We start from the raw sequence: 18647 nt of genomic DNA on the forward strand, positions 1-18647 counted from the left end.
TGTAGTAGTAACCATGTAGCACATCTCTGTTACCTTAGCTTACTAGGATTGTGTTTAGGGGTCAGTGCTCACTGCCTCTGGCGGCTTCTCTGCTTGCTTCCACCAGGCAACATAGACCAAGCCCAATACTGTGATCGTATAAAGGGAATCATTGAACTCTTGGGCAGCAAATTGTCTTTAGATGAACTCACTAAAATTTGGAAGATACAGGTAAGTTGATCAGAATTATCTTTGCCTTTTCCTGACATTTTTGGACTACGGGAAAGGAAGGAAGATGCTGAGTAAGCACAGAAATGCAACATCTGTCTTGCTTTAACCATGTAGCTAAGCCTAATCCAGTTTACAATTTTTGGTTTTTATCAAGATTGCATATATAAAAAGGATTCCAGTACTCACCAGAAGTTTCTAACTGCTGAGATAGTCTAGTCTTCCAACTTCCTAGATTAAAATACAGCACGTCTTCCCAAAGATTATTCAGCAGTAAGTGGCAGAGCTAAGAGGAATGTTAGTCCAGTGTTGTTCTTGTTACGTGATTTGTTCCTGTCTTCCATTCTGTCTCCCACTGAGGATGGTGGTGCCGCCTCCCACGCCTGCAGGCATCTCTCCCGCCGGCCCTCTGAACAGGTGTGGCAGGACGCAGCCCTCCCTTCTGTTGCTTTTCCCTTCTCTTTGGTCACAGCCCACTCGATTGGTTTTTGTCTTTCTTTTCTGACATTCCTTCTTAAGTTGCCTTTATTAACTTAGTCTCTTCGACTTTGCTTTTATATACTAGTGTTTTTTCCAGTTGTAGTCCTTAGTCCCTTTCTTGTTCTAAAAGCTTCTATTGTAGTCAGTTTCATCCACTTCTGTGACTGACTATAATTGTGTTCTGCTGACTCTCTATATTTTATCTCTTAATACAGACCTCTTCTCGGAGCCCCAGTGCAAAATAACTAAAAATTTCTTTCTTCCTTCCTCCCTTCCTTCCTTCCTTTGTCCCTTCCTTCCTTCCTTCTTTTCTGAGACTTACTTATTTGAGAGTCAGAACTACAGAGAGATACAGAAATGCTCTGTCCAGTGGTTCACTCACCAGATGGCCTCAATGGCCAGCACTGGGCCAGGCTGGAGCCAGGAGCTTCCTCCTAGTCTCCCACGTGGGTGGCAGAGGCCCAAACATTTAGGCCATCTTCCTCTGCTTTTCCCAGGCCATCAGCCAGGAGATGGATCAGAAGTAGAACAGCCGGGACACAAGTTGGCACCCATATGGGATGCCAGTGTCACAGGAGGCAGCTCTACCCACTACTCCACAACACTGACCCCAAAGAATTTCACTAGAACACCTTTACGTGTGGATCTTGTTGGCATCTCAAATTCATTAGGTCCAGACCTAGTGCCCAATTCTGTTTCTGTATGGTGGTGTCCTTCATCTAGGTACTACTCCAGATAAAAGGCTGGAGCTCACCTGGACTATATCCAGTTAGTCACTTAATCAGAGGCTGTTCAGGAAACGATACCATGCTCAGTATTTACAATGGGGAATGGACTGTAGGTGATTATTTATAAAGGTGTTGCTGAGATTTAAGAGCCAAAACAGAGAAGAGGAACAAAAAGGAAGCAGGGGTGTAAAGTCCAAGCAAAGGAAACTGCTTTTGAAAGTGCTTTCACTGTGTGTGCTGGGACAGAGACGTGCTTCCAAAATCCTTCGCTACTTCAGCCAGCACAGACATCCACCTTCTACACTAAACCAGAAACACTTCTTACTTCCTCCTGCCTTCTTGTCTCCCAGCACTGCATCTCATTGGCAGAATGTAGTAGTAAGATGGCAGGCAGAGGAGTTTGGGAAATGTAATTGCAGACTCTCAGCCCAGCATTACAGAGCAGAGGAGGGGAAGTTAGGTGCAGGAGTGAAAGAAAACAGCCCTGGGTCCCATAGATTTTGCCTCTCATGCCTTGGCCTTGGTGGACTTCCCTTGTGTAATTTTACTTGTGAGTATGAGTTTGGAATCCATGTAAGTTTGAACATTGAAAGACTATGATGCATATTGATTGCACAAGGATACTAAAAAAGTTGGTGGAAGAATGGTATTAAAAGGTGTTAATTTTGGTGCAGAATATTTTAGATCTCTGTTTCCATGAACTTTTCAAAGACTCTGCATATACCTGCAGCATTCAGCCAGCAGTTCTATGTGCACAATAGAGACTAAGAAAATTCTTAAGGAACTGAATCCAAAAATGCCCCCCTGGCTTTGAGGTTGCTCATATTAGGACCAGTGAGGCATGACAGTGCCGTGATTGAAGTTATAAAGTGATTTTCAGCCATAAAGTTGACAGTAGTCTGCAGCTCTGAAACAGGCTTTCTGCCCGTGGGATGATAAATATTAATTGAAGTCACAAAATATGAGTAAAATTAAAAATGAGGCAGGTAATACTCTGAGGCCTTTGAGTTCATTTATAAGATTTCAGTCGGTCTGAATTTTTTAGCAAGTTGAAAATATTTTGTTCTCTTCTTGAAGTGAATACATCAGATTAAGAGCTTGATTTTCATTTTTTTTTTTTTTTACAATGCCCTTTTAAAGATTTAATGCCAGCAAGAGTTTAAATAAAGTCCGCCGATAACCGTTAATGATGGCTCCAGGTAGTCTTGCCAGTGTTACCGTACAAGTAATGCTGATTAGACTGGAGTCGATTTATCTTTGTTATATCTTTGCTTTTGCTTCTATAAATTGACAGGGAGAAGACTTAGTTTTGCTAAGTCCCAAGACTTAACCTTTTTCCCCTGTCTGCTTTTGTAGTCTGGACAATCGTCTACCGTAATTGAGAACATTCATACAATCATTGCTGCGGCAGCTGTGAAGTTTAATTCCGATCAGCTTAATCATTTATTTGTTCTTATTCAAAAGGTATGCATTCAACTTTGTTTACTTTTTTTTTTTTTGAAGATTTATTTATTACTTATTTGAAAGGCAGAGTTAGGCCGGCGCTGCGGCTCACTAGGCTAATCCTCTGCCTTGCGGCGCTGGCACACCAGGTTCTAGTCCCGGTCGGGGCACCAGATTCTGTCCCGGTTGCCCCTCTTCCAGGCCAGGCCAGCTCTCTGCTGTGGCCAGGGAGTGCAGTGGAGGATGGCCCAGGTGCTTGGGCCCTGCACCCCATGGGAGACCAGGAGAAGTACCTGGCTCCTGCCATTGGATCAGCGCGGTGCACCGGCCGCGGCGGCCATTGGAGGGTGAACCAACGGCACAAGGAAGACCTTTCTCTCTGTCTCTCTCTCTCACTGTCCACTCTGTCAAAAAAAAAAAAAAAAAAAAAAAAAAAAAGGCAGAGTTACGGAGAGGCAGAGGCAGAGAGAAAGGGAGAGGGAGAGAGAGGTCTTCCATCTGCTGGTTTATCCCCTAAATGGCTGCAACAGCTGGAGCTGGCAGCTTCTTCCAGGCTTCCCTCATGGGTGCAGGGGCCCAAGCACTTGGGCCGTCTTCTGCTACTTTCCCAGGCCATAGCAGAGGCTGGATTGGAAGTGCCCATATGGGATACCGGCACTGCAGGCAGTGGCTTTACCCACTACACCACAGCGCTGGCCCCCAAACTTGCCTGTTTTAAAATTTCCCTAGACGAAGATCTCTTGAAATCCCCACCTCTGAAGTAGCATTATTTAAATGTAGTTATCTTGATCAAGATTTTGTAGCTCGAGTTGAAAGTTTGTGCTTATTTTGCCAATTTGATTGTGAAGCAATTCCTGTGTCCTGTCTTTTCCGTCCTGCAGAGCTGGGAGACAGAGAGCGACAGGGTAAGGCAGAAGCTGTTGAGCCTGATTGGACGAATAGGCCGGGAAGCTCGCTTTGAGACCACTTCTGGAAAGGCAGGAGCATCAAATGGATTTTTCTAGCTACAGATGTTTAAAGCGGTTTAATTTGCATTTAGGCTGGCTCATCACATGTGGTATTATTGTAGGTGTTAGATGTGCTCTGGGAACTGGCTCATCTTCCCACCCTGCCCAGTAGCCTTATTCAGCAAGCCCTGGAGGAGCACCTGACAATCCTGAGCGATGCATACGCAGTGAAAGAAGCAATCAAGCGGAGCTACATCATTAAGTGCATAGAAGATATTAAACGGGTTGGTTTTATCTTTGGTCTGATTTTGTTGTCAGAGAAATAGTATTTCCTAGTGATTAGAACCAAGCAATTTTCCCACCTTTAAAGTAAGTTACACTAAGGTGTCCCAACTGGGAGCTGTGACCGTAGAGTCTAAGATGGGTGAAGTGTAGGTGTTGCTGTTACCATGCCACTTACGTTTCTCTCACAATGAATTTTCAGCCTGGAGAATGGTCAGGTTTGGAAAAAAACAAGAAGGATGGATTCAAGGTAAGAATTTGCAGATGGAACCAACTAAAAGGTATACCCATTCAGTAATTCTTTTTAGTAAACTGTATCACAGTTCTAAAATAGTAGCGTGTGTTTCAGTGTTCCTTAAAGTGGTGTTCATGTACCAACTTGGTGTGTAAATATTCACAACAATACATATTATTTAAAGCTTGGATAGTTACTGACTCTGAAAAGGAAAAAAATCCAGGGTCACATTCAAAATGGATCCTCATTATGTAATTTCCCTACATTTTCAACTTAGTTTTTCTTTTTAGGAATCAAACTTAAAGTATACACAGCTTGAGTAAGTTCAGTGGATTCTAAATAATTATCATGCCATTGTTCTGTGCTGGGGAGAAATGGAGGAACATCCATAGGGCGAGAGAGAAGGAGGGGAGAAGGAGATTCGGTGTTGGTGCTTGGTAGTTTTTCAGGGGCTTGGTTCAGATGAGTGCCTAACATGGTTCCTTGGGCAGACTATCACTAAGTCAGTGTCAGTGCTGGCGTCTGGGCTGTGACCTGAGGAGGCGGGACTGGGAGGGCCTGGCTCTGTAGAAGCCTTGGCCTTCAGGGTTCTGAACTCAGGGTTCCTGTGGACTCGGGAGCTCCTCGGGGTGGTGCTGGCAGATTCAGCAGGCATGACTGTAGCTCTGCTGTTGCTGCAGGCCTTTGGGGAGGATCGCAATGCGCAGCCCAGTGGAACGGGCTGCCGTGGCTGCAGCAGCCATTGCCATGGGGGCCTGCAGGGTAGCGCAGACCAAATGTATAGTCCAGTGTGGGAGGGACTTCATTTTACTATTGACACAGAAAAGTTTTCCGTGAAAACTTAGTAGTGGCTTAGTAATTTGATTGGCAAAACATATTCCTTGGCTTTAATTGGTAGGTATTTCTTTAAAGGATCTTGAATACTGTGAAGTGATTTTCATTTGTAAATTCAGAGACCCTGGCTCAATTAAGAGGCTTTGGTGGCTCAGTGGGCTTTTGTTCTCTTAAGTTGTGTTTGGCTGTGAGGTCCAGTTGGGGGCATTGAAGAACTCTGCCTTTCTTGTTTCTGACGCTGGAGTTTGGTGAAGGGAATTTGCTGCAAACGCTCTAGTTTTCGGGCTTGTAAAAGGCATTCACAGACTGGAGCTGGTAATGCCCAGGCTATGAGGAACTTGTCCCTCAGTTCACCAGGACTGCTGTCTTCCTACCTGGATGCAATTCGAATTTTTCCAGTTTTCTCAGCTCAGTGACTCAGTTAAGTGGCAACCTCTGTCCTTATGAGTGAAATTCACCCTAAGTTATCAGCGAAGTTTCGCTCCTTCAGTGGTAAAGAAAGAAGAAAAGGGTATCTCTAGGAGAATGGTCTTTTCTTCACAGCAACACATACATTGCCATTTAGATTGAAAAGGTCAAAGCGAAAGAGAAAAGTCAAACTGGCTTCTGAAAGCAGAAGTTTCCTCCTGACCATTGTTCTTCCTTATAGTCAGTTTCGTCACTGCGTCTCTGTTGCTTCTCTTCGTAGTCACTTCATTCACATCTGTTGTTTTATAACACAACTCAGAAAGTAACAGGAGAACCTTTGGAGTCATTTGGTGAGACTTGAAAGGAATATTCTTCCCCACTGCTCCCAGTAAGGAAATTCTGGTGTACCATTATTTCACTCTACACGATGCCTTGCTCTGTTACGCGGCACTGTCAGCTTACGAGTGCTTTGGATACTCTCTGGAAGTACACGTTGCTGAAGGGGGGCAGTGGGAAGATGAAAGCCCCCTGGACGTGGCTCCAGGCAGGGCCGACTTACTCACTGCCACTAAAGGTGTTTTTCTATGCTATGCCCTTTCCTGCCAGGCAGCAAGGTGGGCTGACTGGGGATTATGTCTCCCTGCCAGGCTACACAGAAACTAAGCAAAGGGTAAGACAAGATCACCCACTCTTACTCCCCTCCCACCCTCAGCTGCCTCTCTTCCCCCAGCTGACCTCCCTCCCCTGCTTTGACACTCTTACAGTTCCCAAGCTCCACTGTTGTGTTCAGAGACTCTGACTTGATTTCTTACCTTTATTTCTGTAGATTTGCCAGGGTACCCTTAGTTCCCTTGGGTCCTGTTTCCTTTGCTTCCTTTATATCTCCTGCTGTCCACCCCAGCCCTTTCCCTCGTATTTCACGGTTTTTCCCCTCAGTTAAAAAGTTTAAATGTCCTCACTCTGCCCCCCCCAGAAAAATACTAAACCAAACCAAACCAAACCAAAAAAATAAAAAAATAAAAATCACTGCTACTCAATTAATAGTGTGTTTGCACAGTCCTTAAAGTATTGTTTTCAGGCCTCCTAGCATAGTGCTTGGCAGGCTTTCAGTAAATGTTGCCTCCCTTCCTCTTACTTCCTGCCCTTCGCCCTGTTGAACACTAAAAGCCTCATATATGTGGAATATCCCTTGTTTGAAATGCTTGGAACCAGAAGTGTTTTAGATTTTGGAGATTTTTGGATTTTGGAATATATACATCGATTTTTCTGGCTGAGCACCCCAGTCCAAAAATCTGAAATGCAAAGTACTCTAAAATCTGAAACCTTTTGAGCATCATGTTGACAGTCAAGAAGTTTCATATTTTGGAACATTTCAGATATTGGATTTTCAGATTAGGGGAGTTTGACCCATATATACAGTTGTACCTGCCAAAATGTGTAACAGAAAGTAAAAAGTAGCAAGATCTCTTCAGCATGAATGTCTTACAGTGATGTGGTTAGCACTAGGAGGAACACTTTAAAATTATTTCCTACACACAACATTTTTTTGCTTTGGTTCTTGAAAAACAAGGCAGATGAGGAAATAGAGATGTTCAGCTTGAGAAAACTCAAAAATTAAGAATGTGAAAGCTTTCTTCAGATACTTAGGAACTGTTATACCGAAGTTTGAGTCCGTTTTTTACCTCTCCTAAGAAGTTATGCAGAGACATATTTCAGTATGAGAAAGCAGTGAACTTTCCAGAACAGTCTGAAAACAGGATGCACTGCCCCCAAGGCGGCGAGTTCCTTGTCACCAGGGACACCAAGAGACTTACGAAGTCACTTAGTAGCAGATGAGTAAGGAGAAATGAGTAGAGGTTTGCTAGCTAAGCCGTGGACCTCCAGGGTTTCATCTAACAACAGAATGATTGGGCATCTTGTTAACCCTGCTTAGGAAACCTCAACTCCATGACATCATCAAGTATGTTCCTTTTAATTGTTCATCAGTCTTTGCCCTTTTTGTGATTGGAAAATTTAATTTAAAATTCTCTTTTAACTTGGCAACTTAATGTAATAAGTAAAATAGGATAAATAGTATCTTAACCTGTTTGCTAAGCATTAGAAAGACTATATCAGAAATAATCCTTAAATTCCAATTTTATATGCTTTTAATTCTATTGTATAGTGAGTTACCTTCAAAGGACAATTTTAGTGTTAAATAAAACACTCTAACCATACTTGACTTAATTGGTCATAAGGATGGTTTTTAATATATCTGCTTATTGCTAAAGGGTTCATATTAATATCCTAAGTCTTTGTAATCCTTTTGGAAGATACCAGTTTTAATCATTGTCATTTTGAAACTTTTATATTTTGCCAGAAATATTCTGTGTAGTCTCACACGTAGTTGACCTTTGGTATATACCTTATTTCTGTGATTCTCAGATGCCATGATTGCACCCTGCATCACAGATTTAACAGGTTTGCAGAGAACACTGTACATTTACTTTACCAACCCTGTGTTTAGATTCACAGTCAAGAGGTGGAGTGTGCACCCCCTTTCGGCTGAGTTAGATGCAGCTTCCCTGTGGCACCCTGTTCTTCATGATCCGTGGCAGTGCTTAGGGCCTCTCGCTAATGTTCACGGTGGCCTGTATAATTTTGAGACATGTTGCAGACTATGGGGTTTTGTGTAAAACTGAGGCTACTCTTTCCTTAACCAAGTAGAGTAACTATAGTTGAGGTGCAGCCTAGTGCAGAGAGACCTTAATTGCTGAGTGATGCAGCCCTTCACAGGGCATGAGTCTCACACGGCTTCTCCCGACTTAAAAATGCCCTAGTCTGAAACCATTGACAACTTCACTTTTAATTGCTTTGATGGACATGATAGGCTAGTGATTACTGCATTAAGTATGATCTTTTGGATAATATTTAACAAATTAGTGATCCAAATTTAAGTTGAAAAAAATCTGTGTTTGGTGTAATAACTAACATGACAGGTAGATGAGCAGATCCCCTTTGTAGAAGGCTAAGTCTTTACATGCTTTTCTAAGGACAGCTGTATCGAAACTTAACCTCTGCCTAGTGGCTGATATGTTTCTTTTGACATAATTGTAAAAAGAGTCAGTTTCAGAAACATTAAAAAAATCATAAAACCTGTATCTTGGAATCCGGAAATACAGCATTTGCTGATTGATTGACAAGGAAACAGTATTGTTTTGGCAGTAGCTTACGTATTCAGTAGTAAGAAATTTTATGGTAAAAGACATCAGAAGTCTTTTTTTCCTCCCCACAGGGATCTTTGTCCTATGCAGACTCACTAAGACAAAAACTTCAAACAAAAACCTTAAACAAAAACCTCAGCCTTTAAAAAGGCTAAAGACTTAAGCTTTTATTCAGTTTTTTGGTCAGAGATTTAGTAATTGACCAATTAATATTTCTTAATCTGGCATTCTTACCAAATTTTATAATGAACTTCCGTAGTTCAAAAGATGCTAATTATTAAAAAGCAGTTTCCTTGTTAAGGAAGGAGTATTACATGAACCTGACTTTTCAGATTTGTACCATGAAGATCTGGATTGTCGTGTACCACTTTCAGAAATAATATGTTTGAAAGTGTTTTGAAAAATGTAAAGGATGGTATAAGTGTAAAGTGTCTGTAATAATGAATTAAAAATAGAGTTAACCTTTTATGAAATTGTTTTGACTAGGAAATACAAATATCATGAAAATAATCTTAATATTTACTGTCAGTATCTTGATCATATCATTGGTATCTTAATCTTATGAATATGGAAAGCTATATTCTACTTCCATTTTACTTACCAGTCAGATCAGTATGATCCAAGTTAAGCTTTTGCCGTGACTTTATTTTATTGTGTCAACATGTCTTAGCAGCCTGTGCTACTTAATCTGTCCTCTGAAGTTGCTAATTCCCTGTTGTCTGTTTTTTGGCTGATGTACCCCTGTACATTTACTGTCACTTCACATCCACTCCTGTTTGCAGTTCTTGGCCTTAGGAAATTGCATGCAGAATAAGAAGTTGAAGACTGAATTTTGAATGCATGGAGATAAGCTATAAATGAGCACTATGATGAAGAAAATAATAGAATGTGGACAATAAAATCTAATTGAAAATTTCTTATAGCTAATAAATGATTCTGCCGTTTATTTCTTAATATAATTAATTTAACTTCTTTTTAACTCTAGTCATCTCAGCTTAATAATCCCCAGTTTGTATGGGTGGTACCAGCTTTGCGTCAACTCCATGAAATCACCCGCTCATTCATAAAACAAACCTATCAAAAGCAAGACAAGGTGAGACAATAGCTGGTTAATAAATTCATGCAGTTACTTGTGTAACCTCTTTAAATAACAAAACATGGGTGAAGTTACTGAGTTTATAGTTGCTGTCTTTAATCTTTATGGTTATTAGTATAATTCATTTATATCATGTCATAATCCTGAGTTTGAACATTCTGTTGTCATTTCTGTGAACTTTTTGTTATATCCCTAACCCAAATTCTTAAGCCAAATTTGTTAAAATAATTAGGCCAATTTTTGAAAGTTTGGATGATATTTTAGAGATTTGTTTGAAAAGATTCAAGAGAGTGGGCTGGCGCCGCGGCTCAATAGGCTAATCCTCCGCCTGTGGCGCCGGCACACCGGGTTCTAGCCCTGGTCGGGGCACCGGATTCTGTCCCGGTTGCCCCCCTTCCAGGCCAGCTCTCTGCTGTTTCCCGGGAGTGCAGTGGAGGATGGCCCAAGTGCTTGGGCCCTGCACCCCATGGGAGACCAGGAGAAGCACCTGGCTCCTGGCTTCGGATCACCGCGGTGCGCCGGCCGCAGCGTGCCGGCCGCAGCGGCCTTTGGAGGGTGAACCAACGGCAAAGGAAGACCTTTCTCTCTGTCTCTCTCTCTCACTGTCCACTCTGCCTGTCAAAAAAATAAAAAAGATTCAAGAGAGTGTTTCATATGGCAAAAAGATTAGTTTACTTAAGGAACTAGAGCTTTCTCAGAGTAATAGACTTGGGAAGAAAGATAAGAAAGGTATATAAGAACAATTTGTTATAAAGACCTTTTTAAAAGAAGGAATCTCCCTTAGATGCAAACAATTTGTTAATAAGAGTATTAGTTCCCTAGTAAATCTTCCTACCAGATTGATTCTATTTACCTCTGCGTGTAGGAAACAGTACTGAAATCTTTATAGTTGTTCACCTGGGATTACGCCTTGAAACAGAAGCTTGTATTGAACCAACAAAATAATTACACATTCTCATATGACTTTTCTTTTTCTTGCTTTTTTCCAAGAGCATTATTCAAGATTTGAAGAAAAATTTTGAAATAGTGAAATTGGTAACGGGAAGTTTGCTAGCTTGTCACCGACTCGCAGCTGCTGTGGCCGGGCCTGGGGGCTTAACTGGCTCAACGCTGGTGGATGGCCGGTACACTTACCGGGAGGTATCAGCCATTGTCTTTTTGTTTCATGAGTTAGAGCATTCATTTGACTTTTCATACTTGGACCTTAAAAGTAATCCGTCATGCTGTGTGGAGTTCTAAAGAGGTTGTGTGAAGCAGCTTTGTGGTGAGAGAACAGCTTTGGGTCTTGATTATAGTCATTTCTAATTAAAGTTCAGGAAAAAATGACATTTGTGAGTTGCTCTTTCAGTGAATCACCTAAGAATTGTATATGATGCATTTGGGGGGTGAACCAATGGAAGGAAGACCTTTTTCTCTCTCTGTCTCTCTCACTGTCTAACTCTGCCTGTCAAAAAAAAAAAAAAAAGTATATGATGAAGTGAAAAACATCTTTGTCTTTGATCTGAAATAATAGTTGTCAATTCTGTGGATAATAGTTTTCATTTTTCAAACAGATTGATTTCAAGTATTGTTTTAAAAAAAAACTAGAAAAAAATCTTACCAGTTGTGAGTTTATGGTGCTTTACTTTGAGACTGCTGAAATTATATTTCATTGACATCTAAAGTCAACTGAATTCGTAGTATTCTTGGGATGGAATCTATTACAGATTTTTCACTTTTATTTTACTCTAAGTTAAAGTTTTGTTTTAATTGTTTTGTTTTGCTGTTAAGCTTTTAAGTGTGAATTTCTAGGGTTAACTAATGAGCACTGTTTCTTTTTGCAGTATTTAGAGGCACATCTAAAATTTCTGGCATTTTTCTTGCAAGAAGCTACTCTTTATCTTGGTTGGAATCGTGCCAAGGAAATCTGGGAGTGTCTTGTGACCGGCCAGGATGTCTGTGAATTAGATAGAGAGGTAGGATGGTATTGTGAATAAATGACAGAAATATTTAAATATTTTCCTTTTTTTCTATCTTTTTTTTAATGTATCTCACACCTTCAATTCTAAATGCTTTTCAGTTTATATATAAGGATAGATGGAATAGGCTAGGAACAGTAAATGCTGAAAAAATATTTTATATAGTGTAAACCCATTATATAAACAAGTATATAAATTCTTTGGTCATTTTAATAACATTCTAGATGAAGTACCAAATTCAACCAAGTGAGTACAGAAAAAGAAGTGTAGGTGTATATTTTAGTTTTATTCTTTTCTATAAGGCTAATTTTAAGTCAGCTATCATGATGTAGCACTTTAGAAACACTAAAAAAAGAATCAGTACTTGGATGTATTTTAAACTATGTTTAAGCAGCCAAAAACAGATTAAACCAGGAACGGAACTGCTTTGATATTCTGTTAACAGTAAATCTTGATTTCCTCATCTCATTGTACAGAACCATATTTGCTTCTCTGTACGATTGTTGAAAGGACTGAGTTTTTGACAAGTGCCTGGCACAGAGCAAGGCTTACTCAGTGTTGATGGGAAAACCCAAACATAAAATTAAATGAAAAGCGTGAGGCTATTTTTAATTATCTAGGAGAGGACCCTTATAGTTTCAGAGTTCCAGGTGTTTCAGTTTGGAGTGGTATTTTGGCAGTGTAAATTTTGGAAGTATTAAAAATAATTTAATATACTGCTCTACCAGTTTGGAATGCATATTTGCCTGCCGAGGCTTTTGGCTGTGGGCTGATGGCTGTCTTGATCCTCAGGTGTGTTTTGAGTGGTTCACCAAGGGGCAGCATGATCTTGAGAGTGATGTTCAGCAGCAGCTCTTCAAGGAGAAAATTCTGAAGTTGGAGTCATATGAAATCACCATGAATGGTATGACAATCAGCTTCCTAAGAAATTTTGTTCTTTCCGTTTCTTGTAATCTTACTGCTCAGAAGCAACAACACAGTTTGGACTACTCTTCTGGAATTTTCTTTGTACATATTTAGGTATATATAGACAAACAGAGGTAAATTCCTTTTTTTTTTTTTTTTAATTTATTTATTTACTTGAGAGGCAGAATTAACAGACAGAAAGGGAGAGACAGAGAGAGAGAGAGAGAGGTCTCCCATCTGCAAGTTTGCTCTGCAAATGGCTGCAGTGGCCAAAGCTGGGCCAATCTAAAGTTTCTTCTGGATCTTCCACATGGGTACAGGGGCTCAAGCACTTGGGCCATCTTTTACTGCTTTTCCAAACCATTAGCAAGGAGCTGGATCAGAAGTGGAGCAGCCAGGACTTGAATTGGTGTCCATATGGGATGCCAGCGCCGTAGGCAGATGCTTAACCTACTGCACCACAGCACTGGCCCCAGTAAATTCCTTTTTACATAATGGTTTCTTTTAATTAATTTTTAAATTATATGGCCTGATAGCTAAAAGAGCCAAATTGCCTTTTTAAAATTCTGTCTTAGAAAAGAATTCAGTAAGGTAAAAATGTATCACAATGTAGAAATCATTCTTTTAGGTGTTTCTTTTAATTGAATTTTTTATTGAGATGTAATTCACGTGCCATACATTTCACTTTTTTAAAGTGTGCAATCTTTGGCTTTTAGCATATTCACAGAGTTGTGCAATCTTCACTATTTTCTAATCTCAAAACATTTCTGTCACCCCAGTAAGTAACCCTTTACTCTTTAGCAGTCGTTTTCTCTTAGCTCTGGTCTATTTTTTGCGTTTGTGGATGAGCTTAATCTGGACAGTTGGTATAAGGGAAATCATACAGTATCTGATCTTTTAGATCTGGCCTCTTTCATTGTGTGCTAAAGCATGTTTTCAAGGTTCACCCATGTTGTACCATGTATCAGTTCTTCATTCCAGTTTATGGTTATTATGCTGTATGGGTTTTTCATGTGTTGTTTATCTCTTCACCAACTGAGGAACATTTGGGTTTTTACCACCTTACTGTAAATGCTGCTGTAAAGATCCATGAACAAGTTTTTGTATAAATTTTCATGTATAGGCTTGTCATCTTGGGGAGATATAAATCATCTGTGAGGAACTGTCAAATGTTTTTTTGCAAAGCAGTGGCACCATGTTGTAATCTCACCAGCAATCTATAAGGATTCCAGTTTCTCCACATTCTTGCCAATACTTATTTCCACCTTTTTCTTTTTTCAAGTTTAGACATTCTAGTGGGTCTGAAGTTAATTGCATTTCTCTGACAACTAATGATATGGAACATCTATTCATATGTGCTTATTGACCATTTGTATTCTGTGGACAAATTTCTGTTCGAATCTTTTGGCCATTTTTAAGTTGGGTTATTCATCTCTTTATTGCTGAATTGTAAGCATCCTTTCTATATTCTGAACACCAGCTCCTTGTGAGATACATGATTTGTAGGTATTTTCTCTCATTCTATGGATTGTCTTTTTTTTCTTGATAGTATTTTTATGAAGCACAAAGTTTTACATTTTGGAAGTGTGCATTTGGCCTAGTGGTTGAGACACTGGCTGGGACACTGATGTCTCCTATTGGAGTCCCTGGGTTCACTGTCTAGCTCCCGCTTCTGGCTTCAGCTTCGGACTGCAGATTCATGCTGGTGCAACCCTGGGAGGCAGTGGTGGTGCCTCAAGTGACTGGTATCCTGCCACCCACATCAGAGACCCTGATGGAATTTCCAGCTCCTGGCTTTTCACCCAGTCCTGGCCAGTGTAAGCATTGAGGAGTCAGCCAGTGGGTGAGAGTCCTGCCTCTCTCTCTTACAAACAAACAAACAAACAAATATTTTCAAGTTTTAAATTTTGGTTAAGTTCAATTTTCTTTAATTAAGTTATATTTTCTTTTGTTGCTGATGCCTTTATACTTGCATCCAAGAAACCCACTGCCAAGAACTCTGTGGTTTTAGTTCTTGATTCACTCAGAATCTTTTCATTACTTATCTGCGTTACTTTGAGTGCACGAATTTATGTGGAATTCTATAATTTCAGGTTTTAACTTATTTAAGACTTTTTTTGAAAACGTGAATCTCTGTGATCATCGTTTAAAAAGACAAGGAGCTCAGTTGGTAAGTACATGCATTAGCTTCTCATTACTGTAACAGAATACCTGAGGCAGGTTAACTCTGTAAAGAAAAAAGGCTTATTTAGGCTTACAATTCTGGAGGTTCATAGTCTTACTGTCAGATGGCCCCAATGGTTCCATCTCTAGTGAGAGCATTCTACCTGGTACAGGACATCATCTGACAAGAGACAAATAGTGCACGCCTCTGTCTCTTCAATCTACAGTTTCTCTTTCTTTTTATAAACCCACTCTATAAACCCATCGGGGTTCCACTCTATCACCTGGTTTAACCTTAATCACTTCCCAGAGGCTCTGCCTCTGAACACCATCATTGGATTAATTTTGTTCCCCTTAGTACCCTTAGGACTTTAGAGTTTAAACTGGCTGCATGAGTTTAAACACCAAATCATCTTTAAACCATTATTCTCAAAACTAGATAATTTGAATAATCTCATACAGCTTATTTAGTATTTAGCAAAGCATGTTATAATTGAGAGAAAGCATGGAATTTTTTAAAGAACACGATGCCCTGACTGCTGACTGCTGTGCTGGTAACAGAGCTCTCTCAGACTGAAATGGAGGCTTCCTTTCCTGTACTGCCACGTCCCACCAACTGCTTGCAGAACTCAACTCACTTCTCAAATCTCTCTCCATTTCTTGCTGATGTGAGGGCAGCCAGTGCCCCCCTGTGGCTTGGTGATTGCCAAGTAGGGGCAGTTCCTGTAAGCTTCGATGGCCTCAGATCCAGCAGTTCGTGTGCACCTGCAAAAGTAACAAAATCTGCAATTCTGCAGTCACAATGGTACATATTTGGGGAGAAAAATTTATGAATAGACAGTAAAATAATAAGTCTATAAAATACAGATAGCTTATGGGTATATTTACCTACACCCTTAAAAAAGAAAGACAAAAACTACTAGCTCTTTTTCTAAGTCCTTTCATTCAGGACCTGACTTCCTGGAATAATAAGTTTTTATAAGATTTTGTAAGCCTGAGTCCTGCACTTCTAACTGAGCTTTGGGAAAACCAGGTTGAGCCCTAAGATTTAGTCACCACTTCTAGCTTGATGCCATGTCCTTTTCAAGAAAATCTTACAAAGGTGGTGCTCCTCTACTGTTGTGCTGTTTCTGTTTTAGTAGCCAGTCTGCATGGATGACCAGCATGGGGTTAGGGATAGCAAGAAAAACTCCCTACACCTATCCAAGGTTGCCCAGTGCTTTCAGTTCCGTATCAGTACAATTGTATTTTGATGTACTACTAGGTTTTTATTTTTTTTTTAAAGATTTATTTATTTATTTGAAAGTCAGAGTCACACAGAGGGAAAGGAGAGGCAGAGAGAGAGAGAGAGTTCTGCCATCTGCTGGTTCACTCCCCAGTTGGCCGCATTCGCTGGAGCTGTGCTGATCTGAAGCTAGGGGCTTCTTCCCAGTCTTCACATGTGGGTGCAGGGGCCCATCTTCTGGGCCATCTTCTGCTGCTTTCCCAGGCCATAGCAGAGAGCTGGATTGGAAGTGGAGCAGCCAAGACTCAAACCGATGCCCATGTGGGATGCCAGCCCTGCAGGCGGCAGCTTTACTCAGTATACCACAGCACCGGCCCCAGAACTGGGTTTTTATAGCTTTTACTGATACTGAACTGAAGAGGTGTGAACTGCAGATATAATAGAGGATAGTTGTCTATAATTTTATGATCCTGCTGACCTATGTAATTTGTATATAATTTATTTCTTTTGAACAGTATGTAGAAAAACTGGAATTGATAGGAATGGATTTCATTTGGAAGATAGCCATGGAATCACCTGATGAAGAAATTGCTAATGAAGCCATTCAGTTAATCATAAGCTATAGTTACATTAATCTCAATCCGAGGTTGAAGAAGGTGGGTATCTAAGTAAAGACATCACTTCTGTATCAAAGGCATACATTTTTTTTAAGTTGTGAACCTGTACCATTCTCCAATGTTTTGTTCTAAATAATGATTAAAGGTAAATGCCATGGACTGATTTTAATTTGCATATACCTCTTACTTTCAGGATTCAGTATCTTTACATAAGAAATTTATTGCTGATTGCTATACAAGATTAGAAGTAAGTAGCAAATTTTATTTAACCATCTTTAGAATAAGTGCTTTGTATTTTTCCTTTTAAATGTTTACATTTTTAGATAACATATAATTTTGATGTCCGAGGTTGAATTCTGTTGAATTTTCTGCAGTGTACCCCATTGTGGCATAGGGAATAGATGCCAGGATGCCCTCAATCAGTTTTTTTAAGAGGACACCTTATAGGAAATCTTTCCTTCTTCCTCCCACCCCCTCTTCTCCTCTCCTTCTCCACCGCATCTGCCCCTTGAGGGTATAGGAACTGTTTGCAGAGGACAGGTCTATACAGTCCATATTTGTAGTGGAACTCCTTTTTCTTTCCATTTTGTACGTGCATTTTCTGCTTTTCCTGCCCTTCTCCAAGTTTTTACCATAATTGCTATTAAAGGCCATGGCCAAATGTTCAGTAGTAAGTGGCATTGGCTGTCCTGTCCCTCGGCAGCCTGCTGTGTAATGTCATCTCCAGCATGCCTCCAGTGCCATGTCACATTCACTTCACTTGAAATCTGTGTTTGTTTAGGTTTTATATCTAATAAAGAATATTCCAAAAGCGTAAAATGCTGCTGCCCCTAAATATCAGTATATAAACTTTATGGTGATAAGTATATGCTAGAATCTATGTGGTATTTCTCAAATCATGACTTCCATCAAAAATGTCATCCTAAAAACATGCACATATTCAAGCACCTCTGTATGAGGCACCGTGTAAGTATTAACATGTGTAGAGCGGTAGTTCTCAGCTGGGGCTCATTTGCCTCCCAGGGCCCATCTGGTACCTTCACAGTTAGAAACGTCTACCAGCCTTGGTGGATCGAGGCCACAGATCCTGCTAAACATCCTGCAAGGCACTGGAGGCTCTCCACAGCAGTTACGCAGCCCAGATGTCAGAGTCCAGGGGAGAGACCCTGATAGAGATGGTTATTCTGTTTCTAGGCAGCAAGCTCAGCACTTGGCGGCCCCACTCTAACACATGCTGTGACTAGAGCCACAAAAATGCTTACGGCAACTGCCATGCCAACTGTAGCAACGTCCGTTCAGTCTCCATATAGGTAAGTGATTACAGAAACAAAGCAAATATACAACATGTGCATATCTATCAGTTCAAGGAAATAATTGGTATCTTTTCCCTTTGGAGATCTCTTGATTCATGATTTCCTCCTTTTAAATCAATACCTTTAGGAGCAGTCGTATCATGGAAAATTGTACGTTCCTCAGTATGTATCCCCAAGTCTGGGTCTCTTCTGAAGTCCTGTAGGTCCTCTCCAGAACCATGAAAGTGTGCCCTCCCTACTCTCTTACCTCATGGACAGGTTCTTGTTACTGCATTTATTTGATTCATTTTACTTTTATTCTGTGTAGCCAGAGGAACTAGTTCTCTAGGATAGAATGAAAGTATATTTGTGCTCTGAAGAATAATTTTGAATGTTTCCTTTTTTAGAACTTTTCTCCTTGAATAGTCAAATCCAAGGCACTGCTAGGGTAAAGAAAATGAAGTGAAAGGGGAGGGCTGGTCAAATTATGCATTATAATATAGTAAGTTAAAATATTATTTACCAAACTTACTTTTCCAAATAATTTTGGTGAGAGCATTAGGCCCAAATGTTTGTGTTAAAACCGTGGACTGCCATCTCACTCACGTTGCTGTTTGAGTTTT

The 18647-nt window shown here is 40.4% G+C and overlaps 1 protein-coding gene across 9 annotated transcripts in view; it reads left to right on the forward strand.

Moving 5' to 3' along the window:
- Nucleotides 1-18647, forward strand: part of USP24 (ubiquitin specific peptidase 24) — a 153630-nt gene that overhangs the window by 63464 nt on the left and 71519 nt on the right. For 4 of the 9 annotated variants that reach the window (XR_016211007.1, XR_016211008.1, XM_089300564.1 and 1 more), the window contains exons 12-24: nucleotides 107-210; nucleotides 2772-2879; nucleotides 3740-3835; nucleotides 3928-4089; nucleotides 4290-4337; nucleotides 9753-9860; nucleotides 10854-11003; nucleotides 11687-11818; nucleotides 12614-12725; nucleotides 14821-14897; nucleotides 16631-16771; nucleotides 16926-16979; nucleotides 17927-18042. Coding sequence is in view for 7 of the 9 variants with exons in the window: in XM_089300564.1 (XP_089156690.1) it covers nucleotides 107-210; nucleotides 2772-2879; nucleotides 3740-3835; nucleotides 3928-4089; nucleotides 4290-4337; nucleotides 9753-9860; nucleotides 10854-11003; nucleotides 11687-11818; nucleotides 12614-12725; nucleotides 14821-14897; nucleotides 16631-16771; nucleotides 16926-16979; nucleotides 17927-18042 (1408 nt within the window). In the remaining 2 variants the exon portion in view is untranslated. Of the gene's footprint in view, nucleotides 1-106; nucleotides 211-2771; nucleotides 2880-3739; nucleotides 3836-3927; nucleotides 4090-4289; nucleotides 4338-6170; nucleotides 6235-9752; nucleotides 9861-10853; nucleotides 11004-11686; nucleotides 11819-12613; nucleotides 12726-14820; nucleotides 14898-16630; nucleotides 16772-16925; nucleotides 16980-17926; nucleotides 18043-18647 lie in introns of all 9 variants that reach the window. The other 5 variants (XM_089300565.1, XM_089300567.1, XM_051856428.3 and 2 more) reach the window with 4 other exon arrangements.

This window comes from Oryctolagus cuniculus, chromosome 7, assembly GCF_051225735.1.
Source record: "Oryctolagus cuniculus isolate XC-2025 breed Fujian yellow rabbit chromosome 7, ASM5122573v1, whole genome shotgun sequence".
Classification (NCBI taxonomy): Eukaryota; Metazoa; Chordata; class Mammalia; order Lagomorpha; family Leporidae; genus Oryctolagus; species Oryctolagus cuniculus.